The 17,669-nt window shown below is 37.7% G+C and overlaps 1 protein-coding gene across 1 annotated transcript; it reads left to right on the top strand.

The window, feature by feature from the left end:
- The first annotated feature begins 1,211 nt into the window (after window positions 1-1,211).
- Window positions 1,212-15,025, top strand: LOC143605917 (tRNA ligase 1-like). The gene is made up of 26 exons (XM_077081865.1): window positions 1,212-1,369; window positions 2,176-2,673; window positions 2,787-2,869; window positions 3,528-3,627; window positions 3,729-3,807; window positions 3,895-4,018; window positions 4,140-4,246; window positions 4,440-4,565; window positions 4,664-4,728; window positions 4,812-4,976; window positions 5,076-5,236; window positions 5,367-5,398; window positions 5,562-5,737; window positions 5,833-5,912; window positions 6,028-6,093; window positions 6,165-6,445; window positions 11,425-11,532; window positions 11,634-11,731; window positions 11,808-11,868; window positions 12,722-12,798; window positions 12,907-12,978; window positions 13,069-13,145; window positions 13,362-13,442; window positions 13,522-13,624; window positions 13,911-14,069; window positions 14,142-15,025. The coding sequence occupies exons 1-26, from the start codon at window positions 1,238-1,240 to the stop codon at window positions 14,532-14,534; spliced, it is 3,504 nt and encodes a 1,167-aa protein (XP_076937980.1). The 5' UTR covers window positions 1,212-1,237; the 3' UTR covers window positions 14,535-15,025.
- The last annotated feature ends 2,644 nt before the right edge of the window (window positions 15,026-17,669 follow it).

Genomic DNA, 17,669 nt, shown 5'->3' with positions numbered 1-17,669 from the left:
AGAGTAATAACAAGTCAGTTTTGAAATTTGAATAAAACCAATGAAAAATAATAATATTAAAGGTGGGAAGGACATATTATCAAGTGAAGTTATTATTTTAATCAATGTTTTCATACCGGACCGAATAGCAAACCAGCCAACTTACTGGTCCACTGGTCGGATCGGAATTAAACACAAGATACAACGATAATCAACTTATTAAATGAAGCCCATTTGCTTCATACCATCATTTAGGGCCGTCTAAACCACTCGTCACTCGCTTGTTTTTTCGCTCGATTGTAAATGAGCCGCTCTGCTCGGTTCAGTTTGCAAACGAGCCGCTCTGCTCGGTTCGGTTTGCAAACGAGCCAAGCAACGAGCAAAGGTCTGCTCGGTCCGGTTCGGTTCGGCTCGAATATTTTTAATTTATTTTATATATAATTATATATGACAAATATATAAATATATAGATAAAACACATAAATATAAGCTTACAATTTTTTAACCCCTTTAAGTTTTTTTCTGTTCCGTCAATTTTATAGTTTTATTTGTTTGTTTCAAGTTTTTAGAATACTAGAAGTTTGTTTACATGATCATATTATCTTACTTCAAACTTACTTTAAATAAAAATTTACAATCTATTACACGTTCGTCTAAAAACTACTAATTTATTTATAAAATATATAATTTACAACGGGGAAGGTTAACGTACAAATGAAATTAACGTGCTAAACGTGAGAATCAAGTAGAGTAATTATATATACAAGTAGAGTAATTATGTAATTACATCATAGAGTAATTATCATAGAGTAATTACATAAATACTCTACTTGTATATATAATTACTCTACTTGATTATCACGTTTAGCACGTTAATTTCATTTGTATTTGATCCAAACCCATTTACAACCTTCAAACTTGTTTTCTTATTGAAACTTTTAAAGTGAAAAAGAAATAAATAATGCTCGAAATCGCTCGATGTTCGATTGAAAAATGCTCGATTCAATTTTGGCTCGTTTCGATTTTCGCTCGGTTCGAATTTCAACCGTTCGGTTCGGTTGTAAACGAGCCAAAAATAGGCAAGCCTTCGCTTGGTTCGGCTCGGCTCGGCTTGTGAACAACCCTACCATCATTATCTCCTATTAGGTAAGAAGCCCATTTATAACTAGGTTATAGAAACAGAAGTTAGTTTTTGTGTGCATCTGCCATCTGTTTTAACATCTTCTTGACTCCTCCTCCGATTAAGTTGTGTACATGAATGTCGGTATTATTATACCACTGCACTTCCACTAAAACGCTCTATTCATCTTCTTCTAGAAGCTTCGGATTCCTTCGCCTTTTCAGCCACCGCTTCATCTCCGATTTCAACTCAACCATGCCGCATCACAAGGTATTTAACACTCGTCTCAATATTATTATTATTACTATTATTATCTGTTTGTTATTGAACGTATTAGCTAGCTAGCTGTTTTTTAGTTTATTGATTGTAACTAAACTTAACTATAGTGTTTAAGTTGACCTAGTTTTAAGTGCAACAGTGCTTGACGTTATTCACTAATCATATGCTGCAATTATCCGTTTAATCTGAATCATTAGTTATTTAATTAGGTGAGCTGATCATATTGATTAACTGATGAAAATGAAACATTCAGTACTGTGTTTACGCAAAGCTTGTTTAATTTTTGTTACGGCTGTAAACGAGCTGGACTGAACAAGGTTTTGATCATGTTCGTCCGTTTAGCTTTTATCCGAAAAGCAAACGGTTCACGAACACCTAACGGAATGGAATCTCGTGTGCGTTCATTAACGAACTGAACTTGTTTGAGAGCAGTTCACGAACACGAAAAAACGAACGGAAATTCACGCAAACAATGTTTTTTTCTGATTTGGCTAACTAAGAATTGGTCAGTGTTAACGGTTCGGGTCCGGCTATCAAGTGTGTGTTGGTGTTTATTTAATATTCATTTTCATATGTTAATTTACATATTGTTTTTATCATTAATAATTTTGTTTAAATCTATATATAAGATTACAAAAGTCATTAAAAAATATTAAAAGCCTTGAATGAACCAACAAATACTAAACAACATAAATGAATGTTGGTTAATGGAATGAAATTCCTTGTTCATATCCGTTCGTTTAATTTTATAAATGAACGTAGATAACGAACTTCCTTCTGAATTTGATAATGATCAGAAAAGAGGTGGACGGAAAGAACAAAAGTGGACTCAGAAGGTGAGCAGCGATGGGGCGTCTAACGTTTCTTCTTCAGAAGGTATCACTAATGGAATTGGTAGGCTCACCATTGTGGAAAACAATGCACAGTCCCCTGTTCCGGTGCTACAATTTGGGGGTATTAGAATGGATGAGATAGCACCTCGTGAACAGTCTTCAGTAGTAAATGCTAACACTTTACATGGTCAAAAGTCGGCTTTCCAACCGATGGCTTACGCTACAGCTTCTGCTGCAACGGTTGATGCTTCCAAAAGAACAATTAATACTGCAGCTCAAACTGTTGCTTTGAGTAATTTGTTCAAAAACAATTTGTTGGAGAATTTTACTGTTGATAACTCTACTTACTCCACTGCCAAAATAAGAGCGACGTTCTATCCCAAATTTGAAAATGAGAAGTCTGATCAAGAGGTTAGGATAAGAATGATTGAAATGGTAGCAAAAGGTCTTGCCACATTGGAGGTACGGTGGACATGTAATATTTTCTAATGATGTTTGTTGAGCATTGATTTACGGTTAATAATGTGTATTGGTATTGTGTGACTAACTTGACATTCTCTTTATGATATTATTAGGTCTCACTCAAACACTCTGGATCGCTTTTCATGTATGCTGGTCATGAGGGTGGAGCATATGCGAAGAACAGTTTTGGGAATGTGTATGTTGACATCCCTTTCTTTTCTTTTAGCTTTATGATATCTGTATCTTTGTTTCTACATACGTATATATTTTCTTAGAAGCAAAAGCTATATATATCAAACATTGTTGGTTCACTGCCTTGAATAATTGTACATGATAAATACGTTTAAGCTATAAGTATGCTTTTAAATTAGATGGTAAGAAGATACTCGTGAGTCGTGTCAGTTTTTTTTGGATTGTGTATAATTAAACGTGAGAACGTATAATAGCTGGATTGTAATTGAATATTTGAATTGCTGATTCACAAGTCAAGTGGTGGTTTTATATGATGTCTCTGACATTTTAATAGAACTATTGCTGGCTTGAATTTTCGTTATACAACCATTTACAATGGTTTCACTATACTACTGCTAACACTAATTTAACATTGAAACAATTTGAAGTATCTTTTTTTATCTTTAGTAATTTCTACAACGATAACTAGCGTAGGCTGTATCTATATTAGCTCTTAGTGGATGAAATAAACAAATTTGAAAATTATTTATTTACAAGTACAGAACTTGGTTTTCTGTCAAATATGTATGGAAAACAGAATTCTAGAGATGTTGCAGTTATCTTCTAGTCAGACTAGCTTTTTTTTTCTTCTTTCTATTGTAGAACTTTGTTTTGTTCTGCAGTTATACAGCGGTTGGGGTTTTTGTTCTTGGAAGAATTTTTCGCGAGGCATGGGGCACTGAAGCTAGTAAAAAGCAAGTAGAGTTCAATCAATTCCTTGAGGTAATTGTTATGTTATGATATAGTTTGGTGTATCATAATTTAAGTTATACCGTTTTTCTTTTAGTTTAATCACTTTATGGATTTGATTGACCATCATTTAGCGTGAACACATGAGCATATCGATGGAATTGGTGACTGCTGTTTTAGGTGATCATGGACAACGACCTCGTGAAGATTATGGTACCATTTCACTTGCTTTTTATGTTTAAGTTTGAACAATTATGGTTAAAAGCTTGTTTATTTGACACTATTTGACTTACCTTGCAGTTGTTGTGACTGCTATCACTGAATTGGGCAATGGGAAGCCTAAGTTCTACTCAACTCCAGAAATTATTGCATTTTGCAGAAAATGGCGGTTACCTACAAATCATGTTTGGCTGTTCTCAACAAGGTAATTATCTAAAATATTACATACATGAAAATAACATTTAATCTCACTCAATTTCTAACCGAATGTAATATTTTGTCTTTTACCACCTATAGCTAATCAATGAGTGTTTGGTTTTTTCAAGGAATTCAGTGACATCATTTTTTGCTTCTTATGACGCACTATGTGAGGAAGGGACAGCTACATCTGTATGTAAAGCTCTTGATGAGGTGGCAGATATCTCTGTACCAGGTAAAGATATATATTTCCGTTAAACACTTATCTATGTTGGAATTTAGCTGTTAAAAACTGGGTTGATATTGCAATAAGGTATTATGAAAACTAGTGTATATAGACAGTATGAATGAGTGAATGACTAGATACGATGTGAAGTACTAAAACATATATAATATCTGTTTTCTAAAACAAATTTGAATTATTACAGGATCAATAGACCACATAAAGATGCAGGGGGAGATTTTGGAAGGCCTTGTTGCACGTATTGTAAGCCATGAGAGCACAAAAGAGATGGAACTGGTTTTAAAAGATTATCCTTTACCAGTATATGAAGGTTTGCTAGCCTTTTAACTTTATCTAAAATGTGACCATCATTTAAGTAATAAGTGATACAACAATCTTGTGACAAACCCTTCTTTGATGATGTGGCAGTCCATCAAGATTTGGGACCAGGTCTGCGCGAAATATGTGCTGCAAATAGATCTGATGAAAAACATGTAATGCTTAGTCTCCTTTTCAATACTTGATTCACCATACGATTTCTGGAGACTTGTAATAAATTTTGATAATGTCAATGCAGCAAATAAAGGCACTTCTGGAGAACACTGGTACTTCCTTTTGTCCTGATTATGTGGACTGGTTTGGAATTGAAGCTGCTGATGACCTTCCAAGAAATGCTGATCGATCAGTTGATTCCAAGTTTTTACAAGCAAATCCTTCTGATTATTCTACCACTAAGTTAAAGGTAATAGTAATACACCTCTCTCATATAACTTTAGAGCACAAAATAGCACTCGGAACAGTATTGTAATATGGTTATTTGGCATTCTAATGTTTCACTCAGGAAATCGTTCGTTTGATGAAAGAAAAGCGTTTTCCGGCTGCTTTTAAGTGCTATCATAATTTCCGCAAAATTAATTCAATATCTAATGATAATCTTCATTATAAGATGGTGATACATGTGCATAGTGATTCAACCTTCAGGCGGTACCAGAAAGAGATGAGGTCTTACGTGTTCTTTACTCTTAATTCGTTTTGGAGTCCTTTCATATTTATATACTTTGTGTCTTGTTACGCAAACAACTTACAAAACGTGCTTTTTTATGCATTATTGATTTGTACTTTGTGTCTTCAGGTACAAACCAGATCTGTGGCCGTTATATCGAGGTATACGGTCATACTACTAAATTAATACAACTGAAATGTAACTTTATTGCATGTATATTGTTTTAGTGATTATCATAATAATTTCATATATATTTGCATTCAAACAAAGGATTCAAATTTATCAAATACACAACTTATGCACATGACCTGTCTGGTTTTTTAGGTTTTTTTGTTGAAATCAACTTGTTCAAGGCAAGTGAAGAGAAAGCTGCCGAGATGGCCAAAACTAGCATAGATGTTGGAAAAATTGACAAAAATAATGATGATATATCTGGAAAAAAGGGTTTAGCTGATGAAGATGCAAATCTTATGATCAAGTTAAAATTTCTTACATACAAGGTATGCTTGTTTTAAACAAAGTATGACGTGTATATTCCGTTTATTATTCTTCAGTGTAAGTTACTTTTGTCTGACATTATATTCTTTTGGTGCAGTTGAGGACATTTTTGATTCGCAATGGCTTGTCAGTTCTTTTTAAAGATGGTCCAGCTGCCTACAAAACCTACTACCTCAGGTAAGTCATATGACTTTGCATATAAATTAACTCACACACATATACATTAATGTCATTCTTATTTTTTGTTAAAAGATTTACCGTCTCCTGAATACGGAAATATTTCATGTTATAGGCAAATGAAAATATGGAATACATCTCCAGGAAAGCAGAGACAGCTCAGCAAGATGTTGGACGAGTGGTAACGGATGAATTAGTATATCACCATTTTATTTTTCACCGAGTACATGATAGAAAAATATATTCTTTCAGGGCAGTGTACATAAGAAGAAAATGTGGAAATCGACAGCTGTCATCATCTGTGTACTTAAGTGAAGCTGAGCCTTTTCTCGAACAATACGCGAAACGCAGTCCTGAGAATCAAGCTTTGATAGGATGCGCTGGTGACTTGGTTAGAACTGAAGATTTCTTGGCCATTGTTGAGGGAGGTGGAGATGAGGAAGGTGACCTTGAGACCGAGAAGGTTCTAGAACCTTCTAGCCCAAGTCCTGATTCCATTCACAAAAAGGAAGGTCTCATAGTGTTCTTTCCAGGTATATTGTGTATGATTATATTGATCGATATCACTTGTATAACATGGGCCAATCCCTAGACACTAATAGCCGGCCCTAATGATGTCTTGTATAGATCTATATATAGGACCATATTGTATCTCAATTGAACATACAATCAATATACAATCATTTACCAAGTTTATCTTGGTATCAGAGCCTAACCCTAATCAGCCGCCACCTTCCAGCAATTACAATTGCCTGCAACCTAACCCTAGCCGTGACACTGTTCATCGTCACTGTTCATCAGCCGCCGATTTCTTCTTTTTCCAAGCCTTGATCCCTTCTTTTCGGCTACACAATGGCCCTCCTCGCAGCCTTCTCTACTACCGAGAAAACCTCACACAACTCTCACAAGTTTGCCTTCACTTTGTCTCCTACAAACTATGGACATTGGAAGGCTATGATCAAGCCGTTTCTTGTTACCAATGGACTCTTCGGTTATATTGATGGGAGTATTCCCTGCCCTCCATCCACAATTTCATCATCACAGGGAACATCAGACAAGGATGTTGCTGCTGTTGTTCCCATCCCTAATCCCAACCACACAGCTTGGTTATCTAATGATGCCCACGTCCTCATGATACTCACCTCAACCATCTCAGAAGCTTCTTTTCAGCATGTTCAAGGTGATACTTCCCGTGATGTGTGGCTTACTCTTGAACGTGCTTATGCCCCCCATACTTCTTCAAGAGAATTCACACTGAAAACGCAGCTACTGAAAATTCAAATGAAAGGGGATGAAACCTCTGCTGCATATCTCGCTCGGGCACAAGAATACGCAAATGCCCTTGCGAATATTGGACATCCAATGCCTGACAAAGATGTTGTTATGTTAGTTGTTGCAGGTCTTCGTGAAGAGTATAATGGAGTCAAACAAGGCCTCCTGGCCAGAGACTTTCGGGCTGTGTTCTCTGAGCTTCCCAGTCTCATTGCTGACCATGAGTTTCTAATCAGGAAACCAACCTCTGAAGTTGCCCCTGTACAAGCCTTCACGGCTGCCACTGCAGCAAGTTCTGCCTCGGCTCCTCCTGACACTGTTCAGGCCATTCAGCAGATGGTTGCCCGTCTCGGTTTTCAACTTCAACCAGCCCCGGGTTCCTCACAAACCTCCACACCTCAAGCCTTTTATACAAACAGGGCTGGACAGTCACATTACTCACGCGGCCGTGGTACCCGTGGTGGCCGTGGTGGTCGAAACATCAACAACTACAATCGCAGCCACGGAACTCGAAACTCAGGTCAGTTTAGTTGGGCATCTAATCAAAATACTGTGTATGGAACTTGTAACAGGTGCGGGATAGGACATGTCCCATCTCAATGCCCAAACAGAGACCCATCTACCATCCGGTCACGACAACCGTCTGCTAACTATGCAGACCATCGCTCACAAGCTTACACCAACTGGCTTCCAGATATGTCAGGGTTTGACTCCGCTGAGCCTTACTTTGGTGATGATAACCTACAAGTTGGTAACGGTACGGCCCTCCCTATTCTACATATTGGTTCAAAAAAATTTCCCTCTCCTAACAAAACCTTTTACCTGAACAACATTCTTCATGTTCCCGCCCTCAAGAAAAACCTTCTTTCTGTACAAAAATTCTGTGAAGATAATCATGTCTATTTTGAATTTCATGCTACTTTTTTTTCTGTGAAGGACAAGTCTACACACATTACCCTCCTCACGGGTCCAAGTGACGGTGGACTCTACTCTCTTAAACTTCCAATAAACCAGCCAATTCCAAAAGTTGCTTTTTCCACAACTCGTGCTTCAACAACCACCTGGCATCAACGATTGGGACATCCACATTCTCAATTATTCAAGACAATGCTTTCTAAATATCATTTACCTGTTTCTGCTAAGACTTTTGATTTTCATTGTAATCCATGTTCAGTTGGAAAATCTTCCAAACTACATTTATTATCTTCTGATTATAAAAGTACGTGTGTTTTGGATTTAGTATTTTGTGATGTTTGGGGGCCAGCCCCTGTACCTTCCTTTGATGGCCACAATTATTTTCTATTATGTGTTGATCATTTCTCCAAATTCATGTGGTTGTTTCCCTTGAAACGCAAATCTGATGTCTTTGCAGTTTTTAAACAATTTGTGACTATGGCTGAACGACAATTTTCTACTAAACTTAAAACTGTACAGTCTGATTGGGGAGGAGAATTCCGAAATCTCTCCTCTTTCTTTGCCACAATAGGCATTACTCATCGTCTCTCTTGTCCCCATACTAGCGAACAGAACGGTATTGTTGAGCGACGTCACCGGCACGTTGTTGAAACCGGTCTAACATTAATGTCACAGGCCTCCGTCCCTCAACGTTTTTGGCATTTTGCCTTTGAAACAGCCGTCTACTTGATAAATCGCATGCCTTCTCGCACAAACTCCACAATATCTCCTTTCGAGCACTTGTTCAAACACCCACCTGATTTCTCCTTCCTTCGTGTCTTTGGCTGCCAATGCTTTCCATATCTTCGTCCTTATAATCCACATAAAATGGATTTCCGCTCTTCACCGTGTGTTTTCCTTGGATATAACACTTCTCATCATGGTTATCGTTGTTTTGACCCCGTCTCCGAACGCATTTACATTGCCCGTCATGTTCGGTTCCATGAAAACACCTTCCCTTTTCTACTTAATTCTACCGGCCAGTCACCCCTTACACCTATCAATCCCTATGTTTCCTCTTATCCAACCGGTCCCTTTCCTATGCCAACTGATACACCAGCAGACCATACCACTTCACAACCGGCACACACCATTCCACCAGAACTAGTCCACACCGACCCACCCGAATCTGCCACCACTATCTCACCAGAACCGGCCCATACCATACCATCACCTTCAGCCCAAATTCCAACCTCTCACACAACCAATGATACATCCTCACAACCAGACCAAACCACCACTACTCAGCCCACTAATACCTATTCTCGTCGTACAGCCCCACAAACCACTCCAATCTCTGCCTTCGACCGTTACTCTACCCCATCTCAACAACCACAATCATCACAACAGACCAGCACCGCATATCCTTCTGCCACTCCCACCGTACCTACTCCACCCACTCCACCTCGCCAACGACCAGCTAACCTAAGACCTAACCCCAAACAAAACCAATACTTTAATCCCACCTCATACCATACCTCCACTAGTCCACCTAACATCGAACCCACCTCCTTTGCCGTTGCCAATAAAGAGGCTCACTGGCGTAAGGCTATGGCGGATGAATACTCCGCACTTCTCCGTAATGGTACATGGTCTTTGGTTCCCCGTGTTCCAAACACTAATGTGGTTGATTGCAAATGGGTTTATAAAGTAAAACGCGATCAACATGGGGCAGTTAAGCGATACAAGGCGCGTCTAGTTGCAAAAGGTTTCCATCAGCAAGCTGGCATTGACTACACTGAAACCTTTAGCCCAGTGGTGAAACCCACCACCATCAGAGTTGTTCTTTCCTTAGCCGTTACAAACCGGTGGACTCTCCGACAACTTGATGTTCAAAATGCATTTTTACATGGGGATCTAAAAGAAACAGTCTATCTGAAACAACCACAAGGATTCATCGACCCCGGTAAACCGAATCACGTGTGTCTATTACATAAATCCTTGTATGGTCTCAAACAGGCACCTAGAGCATGGTTCGAACGTCTCTCTTCTGCCTTGATTGCTCTCGGTTTCAAGGGATCTAAAACCGATCCGTCTTTATTTATATATTCACAAAATGGGACGATACTATATATGCTGGTATATGTTGATGACATTATTTTGACAGGCAATAACACCCAGGCCATTGATCACATTGTGCACCGTCTTAGTCAATCATTTGCTATACAAGATATGGGTCCTCTATCTTATTTTTTGGGCATTGAAGTGGTCCGATCAGGGTCTGATATCATCCTTTCTCAAAGGAAATACATTACTGAATTGTTGGAACGTGCAAAATTATCACAATCCAAACCGGTGCCGTCACCTTGCACCACCAATGCTTCTCTTCATCTTGGTGACAGTTCTCCGTTTGATGATCCTGTTAAGTATAGACAAATGGTTGGGGCATTACAGTATGTCACCCTATCACGACCTGACATCACCTTTGCGGTTAACAAAGTTTGTCAGTTCATGCATTCCCCCACTGAAAATCATTGGTCCGCTGTTAAACGTATCTTACGCTATCTACACGGGACAGCAGATCATGGTCTTTTACTCTCTAGCAGATCTTCTCCTGTTCTACATGCCTATACAGACGCTCAAAATTTAACTGCATTTTCTGATGCCGACTGGGCTGGGTGTCCGGATGACCGTCGATCCACGGGGGGATATGCAATATATCTTGGGTCGAATCTAATCTCATGGTCAGCTAGAAAACAAAAAACTGTATCTCGGTCATCCACGGAATCTGAATACAAGGCCTTGGCTGACACGGTTGCTGAATTAACTTGGCTTGAAACATTGTTGAGAGAACTACGTGTCCCAATGCAGATTGCTCCAATCCTATGGTGTGATAATCTAGGAGCCACATACCTATCTGCCAATCCAGTCTTCCATGCCAGAACAAAGCATGTGGAAGTAGACTTTCATTTTGTTCGAGAGAAGGTTGCTCAAAGGAAGTTATTTGTTCAGTTTATTTCCACACATGATCAGATTGCTGACATTTTCACAAAGCCACTACCATCAGAACGTTTTCTCTTTTTGAAGTCCAAGCTAAGAATTGGTCCCCGGCCTTAGCTTGAGGGGGAGTATTGATCGATATCACTTGTATAACATGGGCCAATCCCTAGACACTAATAGCCGGCCCTAATGATGTCTTGTATAGATCTATATATAGGACCATATTGTATCTCAATTGAACATACAATCAATATACAATCATTTACCAAGTTTATCTGATTATAAATTTGTTATATGTGTATATGCATGTATCTTCTCTAATTTGAGATGTACATATTATTTTTAGGAATACCTGGTTGTGCTAAATCTGCTCTCTGTAAGGAAATATTAAGTGCTTCGGAAGGTCTTGAGGATGATCGTCCGATTCATAGTCTGATGGGTGATCTTATAAAAGGTGTTTGATTTTAGAAAATGTATTAACTTACAAGTTATTTTCTTCTTCCATCTATTAGTATTATAATGATGTATGCTTTTGGTTCATTAAAATTTGAACAGGAAGATATTGGCAAAAGGTTGCTGATGAGAGGCGGAAGAAACCTTATTCTATTGTGCTTGCTGACAAGAACGCACCCAATGAAGAAGTCTGGAGGCAGGTAACGTAGTTTTTTGTATTATATATATACGAGGACAGCATGAATTTATGGTGATTTTCTTTATCCATTTTTGCAGATTGAGGATATGTCTCGGAGCACGAAAGCATCTGCAGTGCCAATTGTGCCCGACTCTGAAGGTTTATGTAAATCCTTTGCACATTTAATGAATTTTGTTTTCTCCCGAAATGTAATTTGGTTTCTTTAGTTACTTAAAGTAGTAATGTATACATCTTTTGGAGCAAGCTTAGTAGTTAGTACTATTAATCAGTATAGGCTATACACACATCGTATTATATAGAAACAGTAACTTGTCTTGTTTTCACTAATTGGGCCTATTCTACATATCTGTGTATAGTCAAGCCTCAACATCATAGGTTATAAGGTAAATATATAACTTGCTAGACGGATAGGTTGAATTTATTGTCAGCTGTTTTCAAGAATGAATTTTGCTTCTTATCATGATATTCCTTGTACTTTACCTATTTGGCTAATGATCAAATACCTAAACTATCCTTTACTTAGACTATATTGAGAAAGGTTGTAGTCAGTGGCGAAGCTTCGTGTGGGGGGGGGGGGGACTCAAAATGTATTATAAAAATCATAAACTAGGGGGGGGGGGGGGTGGCCTCAAATTTTCGGTATAAAATGGGTACGTATACAAATTTTCGGACGGAAAAAGAGTCGATTTACACTACCGCTCAAAATAACAGGGGGGGCCGGGCCACCCCCGGCCCTAAGGAAGCTTCGCCCCTGGTACTTGTAGTCCAAAGTTAATAACAGAAATTCCTTGTACGAGTTGTTATGGAATAAATAGGTAAATTTGGATTTATATCTTTACCGAGAAAGAACATGCTGCAGTTCCTTTGGAAAATCCTAAGTGGAAAGATTTGCAGTTTTTAGTGATGGTGCAGTATATGTTATACACAATTTTGGGTACAACAGCTGAATTGGTTTACTTTTTAACATATTTTTGTTGTTTTTAACATGCAGGAACCGAATCAAATCCGTTCTCTCTTGATGCATTAGCAGTTTTCATATACCGCGTACTTAATCGAGTTAATCATCCTGTAAGTATGTTTTTACTCGGTTAGTCAGTTTGTATGTTATTGTAGCTTTCTTCCCACGTATGCTTTGTATCTAAATACTTGTCTCACTATATAATGTTTTATCTGAAGGGAAATCTTGATAAGTCATCACCAAATGCTGGATATGTGTTGCTAATGTTCTATCACCTGTATGAAGGAAAGGTATGACAATTCTGAGCATTATGCTATATTTTTCTTCCAAGACCATTGCTTAATATATATATTTTATTTTCTGTTTATTTCACGTTTCAGAATCGTTCAGAGTTTGAAAGTGAATTAATTGAACGTTTTGGCTCACTTGTGAAGATGCCTCTCCTGAAATCTGAAAGGTAAAGACATAAAAGTTAATGTTTAGAGGTGTCAATTTTTTACAATTTGACTCATTCATTTATGAATCAGTCAATTCGGGTCAAACAAGAAAAAATAAGTAGCTTGAAACAAAACTGTTCAAATGAGATGAATTATACTTTTTTGAATGTTAGATTAGTTTCGATACAGTCAAATTTTTTTAAATAATTTTAGAATTCTGGGACAAATCTATACAGGAGTCCGTTACCTGACTCAGTGAAGACCGTGTTGGAAGAGGGAATAAATCTATACAGGCTTCATACGAATAGGCACGGAAGGTTGGTATTTTCCACCTATCAAATACTTTTATTATATTATTTTTTTGTCTTTCTATAATCATGTTTCTTTATTGTTCAGATCAGAACCCAGTAAAGGAACATACAGAAATGAATGGGTTTTATGGGAGAAGCAACTGCGTGAGGTTTTATCTAGAAATGCTGATTACTTGACATCTATTCAGGTAACATTTTTTATGTTAAACCAAGTACTAATATCTAGAAATGCTGATTACTTGACATCTATTCAGGTAACATTTTTTATGTTAAACCAAGTACTAAATTAAATCTTTTTAGATGATTGAGGTTGTGCCTATAGGCGTAGGGGAGCGTGTAATCTTAGGTGGGGGTTTGGGGCCTGAAAATTCTTTAGCTTTTAACTTGTGTGTGTTTGCGGATGCCGTCGTGTATTTTTATCTTCTGCTATTGATTGATATAGATGATTGAGGTTGTGAATACTTTGGTTTGTAGGTTCCTTTTGAATTTGCTGTTAATCAAGTGATGGAACAGCTAAAAAGAATAATGAAAGGAGAATACGTTACACCCGTATCTGAAAAAAGAAAATTTGGAACTATAGTTTTTGCTGCGATTGATGTTCCTGTTACCGACGTTCATAACCTCCTTTCACGTGTGAGCATGATATCTAACTTTTATCTTAATATTTTGTTACCGAATGACTGAAATTAAGTTCGATGATATCAGATATCTGAGAACGACCCGAAGGTGAAAACATTTGTAAAAACCAACATGGAAAACAACCACCTTGAAAGGGCCCACATCACTCTTGCTCACAAGAGAAGCCATGGTGTAACCGCTGTGGCCAACTATGGACGGTTCGTGAACCAGAAGGTTCCGGTTGATGTAACCGCGCTGTTGTTGTCGAAGAAACTAACTGCGTTAGAAGTGCACCCCGGGTCCATTGATGGTGAAAGGGTATTGTCTAAAAACGAGTGGCCCCATCTCACATTATGGACCGCTCAAGGCATACCCCATAAGGAAGCCAATACGCTACCCGAGTTGGTTTTGCAGGGAAAGGCTACCCGAATTGATATTAACCCGCCTTTCACTATTACCGGGGTTCTGCAGTTCCATTGAGTAGCGCGCTGCAACATTACCAAACCAGGTCAAACTGTTTGGTACCAAACATCATTAGTTGTAAAAGAGAAATGCTAAATATACCGGTTTAGTTTCGAGGTTTGGACGCTCTTACGTGCTGCTGATAAGGATGCTTGTCTTTCACCTGTAAGCTTATGCCGTTGAAGGGCAAAACTGTAATTTTGTAGGATTAATATCGTGTTAGCATGCGAGGTCTGTACCACAAGAGACCACCAGAAAACATATATGTTACTTTTGTGAGTGCCTGTTCATAGTTTTGCGCAGTGAAGTGTCAAAATGGCATCTTGTGTACATGACATTGTTGGGTTTCGTGTTTGAAATTATTAGGGTTTCGGGTTGTCCTTGTGGAGATGGGGTGGTGATGGAGGTGGCTAGAGGTGGTGGTAGGGCTGTTCACGAGCCTACGTGAACCACCTCTTGTTTTTAGTTGCCATATTTGAGCAAACGAAAGGTTAAGGCTCGAACTCGGATTGGTTTATAGTTGAGCAGCTCAGTTTCGCTTGGTTAGTTAAAATCATATAACCGAGCTGCCAGCTCAAAACTCGACAAGCTGGACCAATTGGTCTGGCCACTTTTGGTGATGAAAACCGCTTCAAAGCGGCTGAAAACTTGAAATACAAGTTATATGAAAAACTAAAAGAAAAAAAGGTAGTAGTTAAACTGCAACTATGGCAATATAATGTATAGTGCCCAATTAATAAGCAAAGTTCCTCCCATTGAATTTTAACCTGGCCCTGTGGGACAATGTAGAGGTGTAAAAACCCGGTGTATAGTGAAATGGGTCAATAATTGGATACACCAATAACTGGTTCGGGTTTTTAACCGGTTTGGAAGAAAACGAAATCATACCATATGTAACCAGGTAAGAGTATGACCTGGCATTAAAAACCGGTTTTGTAAGTTTTTGTTTTATCCAACATTTAAATCTAAAAAATGAGAATTACTTAAAACTTAAATTTATAATGAAATTCCAAATAAAATGTAACATTATATATATATATATATATATATATATATGGGAGGGATATTTTGAGAACTTGATGAGTTGTAAGAACTTTAAGAACTCAATTTTTGACCAAACATTTAATTAAATGAGTTTAAATATGTAACTGAGATTAAATTTGATTAAAAAATAAATTAGGAGAGAGAATAAGTATTTTTGATAATTAAACAAGTTTAAATGTTAGTTACACATGTGTAATAAGTCGATTCGGTGTGTAAAAAATTACGGTAATTTTTTGTACATTAGTTACACTTACGTATTACACATGTGTAAAAAAAATTCAAAAATTTTTTTTGTTACGTTGAGTTCTTTCGAGTTCTTAAAGCTCAAAGCGGTTCTCAAAATAAATCAATCATATATATATATATATATATATTATTCATATTATTCATGAGATCTACTTTTCCTTAAGCGGAGCACTCACAAGTCAAGCAACTTAAAATGTGTAGAGAAAGAAAAAGGAAAACAAGTGTTGCGGCGGGCGGTTTAGCGTGTTAACCGGTGATGGATATATGGTTGGCTTATTAGCACGTGACACATGACTAAAATCTATAACATAATTACACAATTAGAACGCTTTATACCAACTAAATTTGATCATATACAGTTTTAGTTACTTGGTGGAAGCCTAAACATTTTTACATCAACATATTGTTACCTAAGATAATACCCTACCCGTGGATCATATCTTGGAGGCTGATTCTTCGCTTTCGAGTTTCGACCTCATAGACATTTCCATCCAAAAAGTAATTTAGTCAAAAGTTTGAGTTACTATCTCTAAGTTTATGCTTTCAATTAACAAACCAAAGTATTTACTCTGAATTTGTGATCCGCACATCTAAACATATTAACAACATAATTTTACAATATTCCAACTTTGCCCCAGCACGAAATCACTCAGTTTGAGCATGTATTGGACCTGTATTAACTGGTTCTGGAACTTAACAAACCTGTATAAAAATTGCCTAAACTAGATGGCGGCTGATTTTTGTCATCTACCACAGAAAACCTTTTAAGAAACCTTGTGTGCGGTAAAATAAGTAATAATTTAAACCCAAACTACATATGAGAAATTTTGTTTTAGTGGGATTGGTTTTGCTATCTAAAAGAGGGTTGAGGTACAGCTTGTTGCCCGCTTACCTTTACCTGCTACTTCATTGTAAATCGTTTAGATGTTTTGTGTATTAAATCTGATCATTTGCAAAAAAAAAAATAGAGAAATTTAATTTAGATTGTTAGTAAATCAACGCATTTTGTTTTGTTCATCAAGGGATTGTTATTTTTTCTTTTAAATAAAAAAGGATCTATATGAATTAAGCTTCTTGCATTGGCTTGTTTTATTATAAAAGTCAAAACATTCGTATCATGTTGAAAAAGATAAGGAACTGGTAATGTATCATTAAATTCATCATGAATCATGATACCCTTGTTTTCTCTAATTTCATGAATTGACTTATTTAATTATAAAAGTCAAAATATGTTTCTTCTATTGGTTACTGTCGAAACATGAAACGAATCTGACCTGATCCATGACGATGTTTACATGGATTTTCGAGATGAACGAACCACGACTTGATCTTCTTCTCCGGCTGCTTGTGACCTGTAATGGCTTTTCGGGGTTGTGGAGGTGACTGCTAAGAAATCTCAAGGATCTCTTGTTTACAGACACAAAAATATGGTGGTGGCTCTTATTGAGCATGACCCCTTAACAAGGAGGTGGAGACCTCCTTATATAGAGAGCCTCATGGCCACCATCATGGTACCCTAATGGGCCTAGCCCAGTTAGGGTTACCTCCACAAAACCCCCTCAGCCCAATAACATTGTATTAGTCCATATAATAAAATAAGCCAAACATAATAAATTTAGGGTCGTAAAACCGGGTTTAGTACCATACCCCTACAAGCCCCCCAAGTCCAGCGTTGCTCCTGGGCGCGCAAGCGTTTAGGTGGAGCGCTGGACTTTATGAGGTGTATTAGGTCATGAGGCGGTTTTTTCCCTTTTCTTCGGCCTTGTCTTTATTGTCTTTGAGTTTTGGGAGGTTTTCTTCATGATGGTGATATGTTGTGGTCCTTATGATAATGATGGTGGCCTTGCGCGCGAGGCAGCTTAC

This window comes from Bidens hawaiensis, unplaced genomic scaffold (assembly GCF_021521415.1).
Source record: "Bidens hawaiensis isolate Kalapana, Puna unplaced genomic scaffold, B.hawaiensis_p1.1 tig00071957_1, whole genome shotgun sequence".
NCBI classification, from domain to species: Eukaryota; Viridiplantae; Streptophyta; class Magnoliopsida; order Asterales; family Asteraceae; genus Bidens; species Bidens hawaiensis.
This window is presented reverse-complemented; position numbering and strand designations above follow the sequence as displayed.

What these genes read in the sequence shown, in the direction of transcription:
- LOC143605917 (XM_077081865.1), top strand. Translation starts at nt 1,238, where the DNA reads ATGTCGGTATTATTATACCACTGCACTTCCACTAAAACGCTCTATTCA. An exon ending in CGGTACCAGAAAGAGATGAG is followed by an intron (nt 5,237 to 5,366) that starts GTCTTACGTGTT and finishes TTGTGTCTTCAG; the next exon opens with GTACAAACCAGATCTGTGGC. An exon ending in TACAAAACCTACTACCTCAG is followed by an intron (nt 5,913 to 6,027) that starts GTAAGTCATATG and finishes TTCATGTTATAG; the next exon opens with GCAAATGAAAATATGGAATA.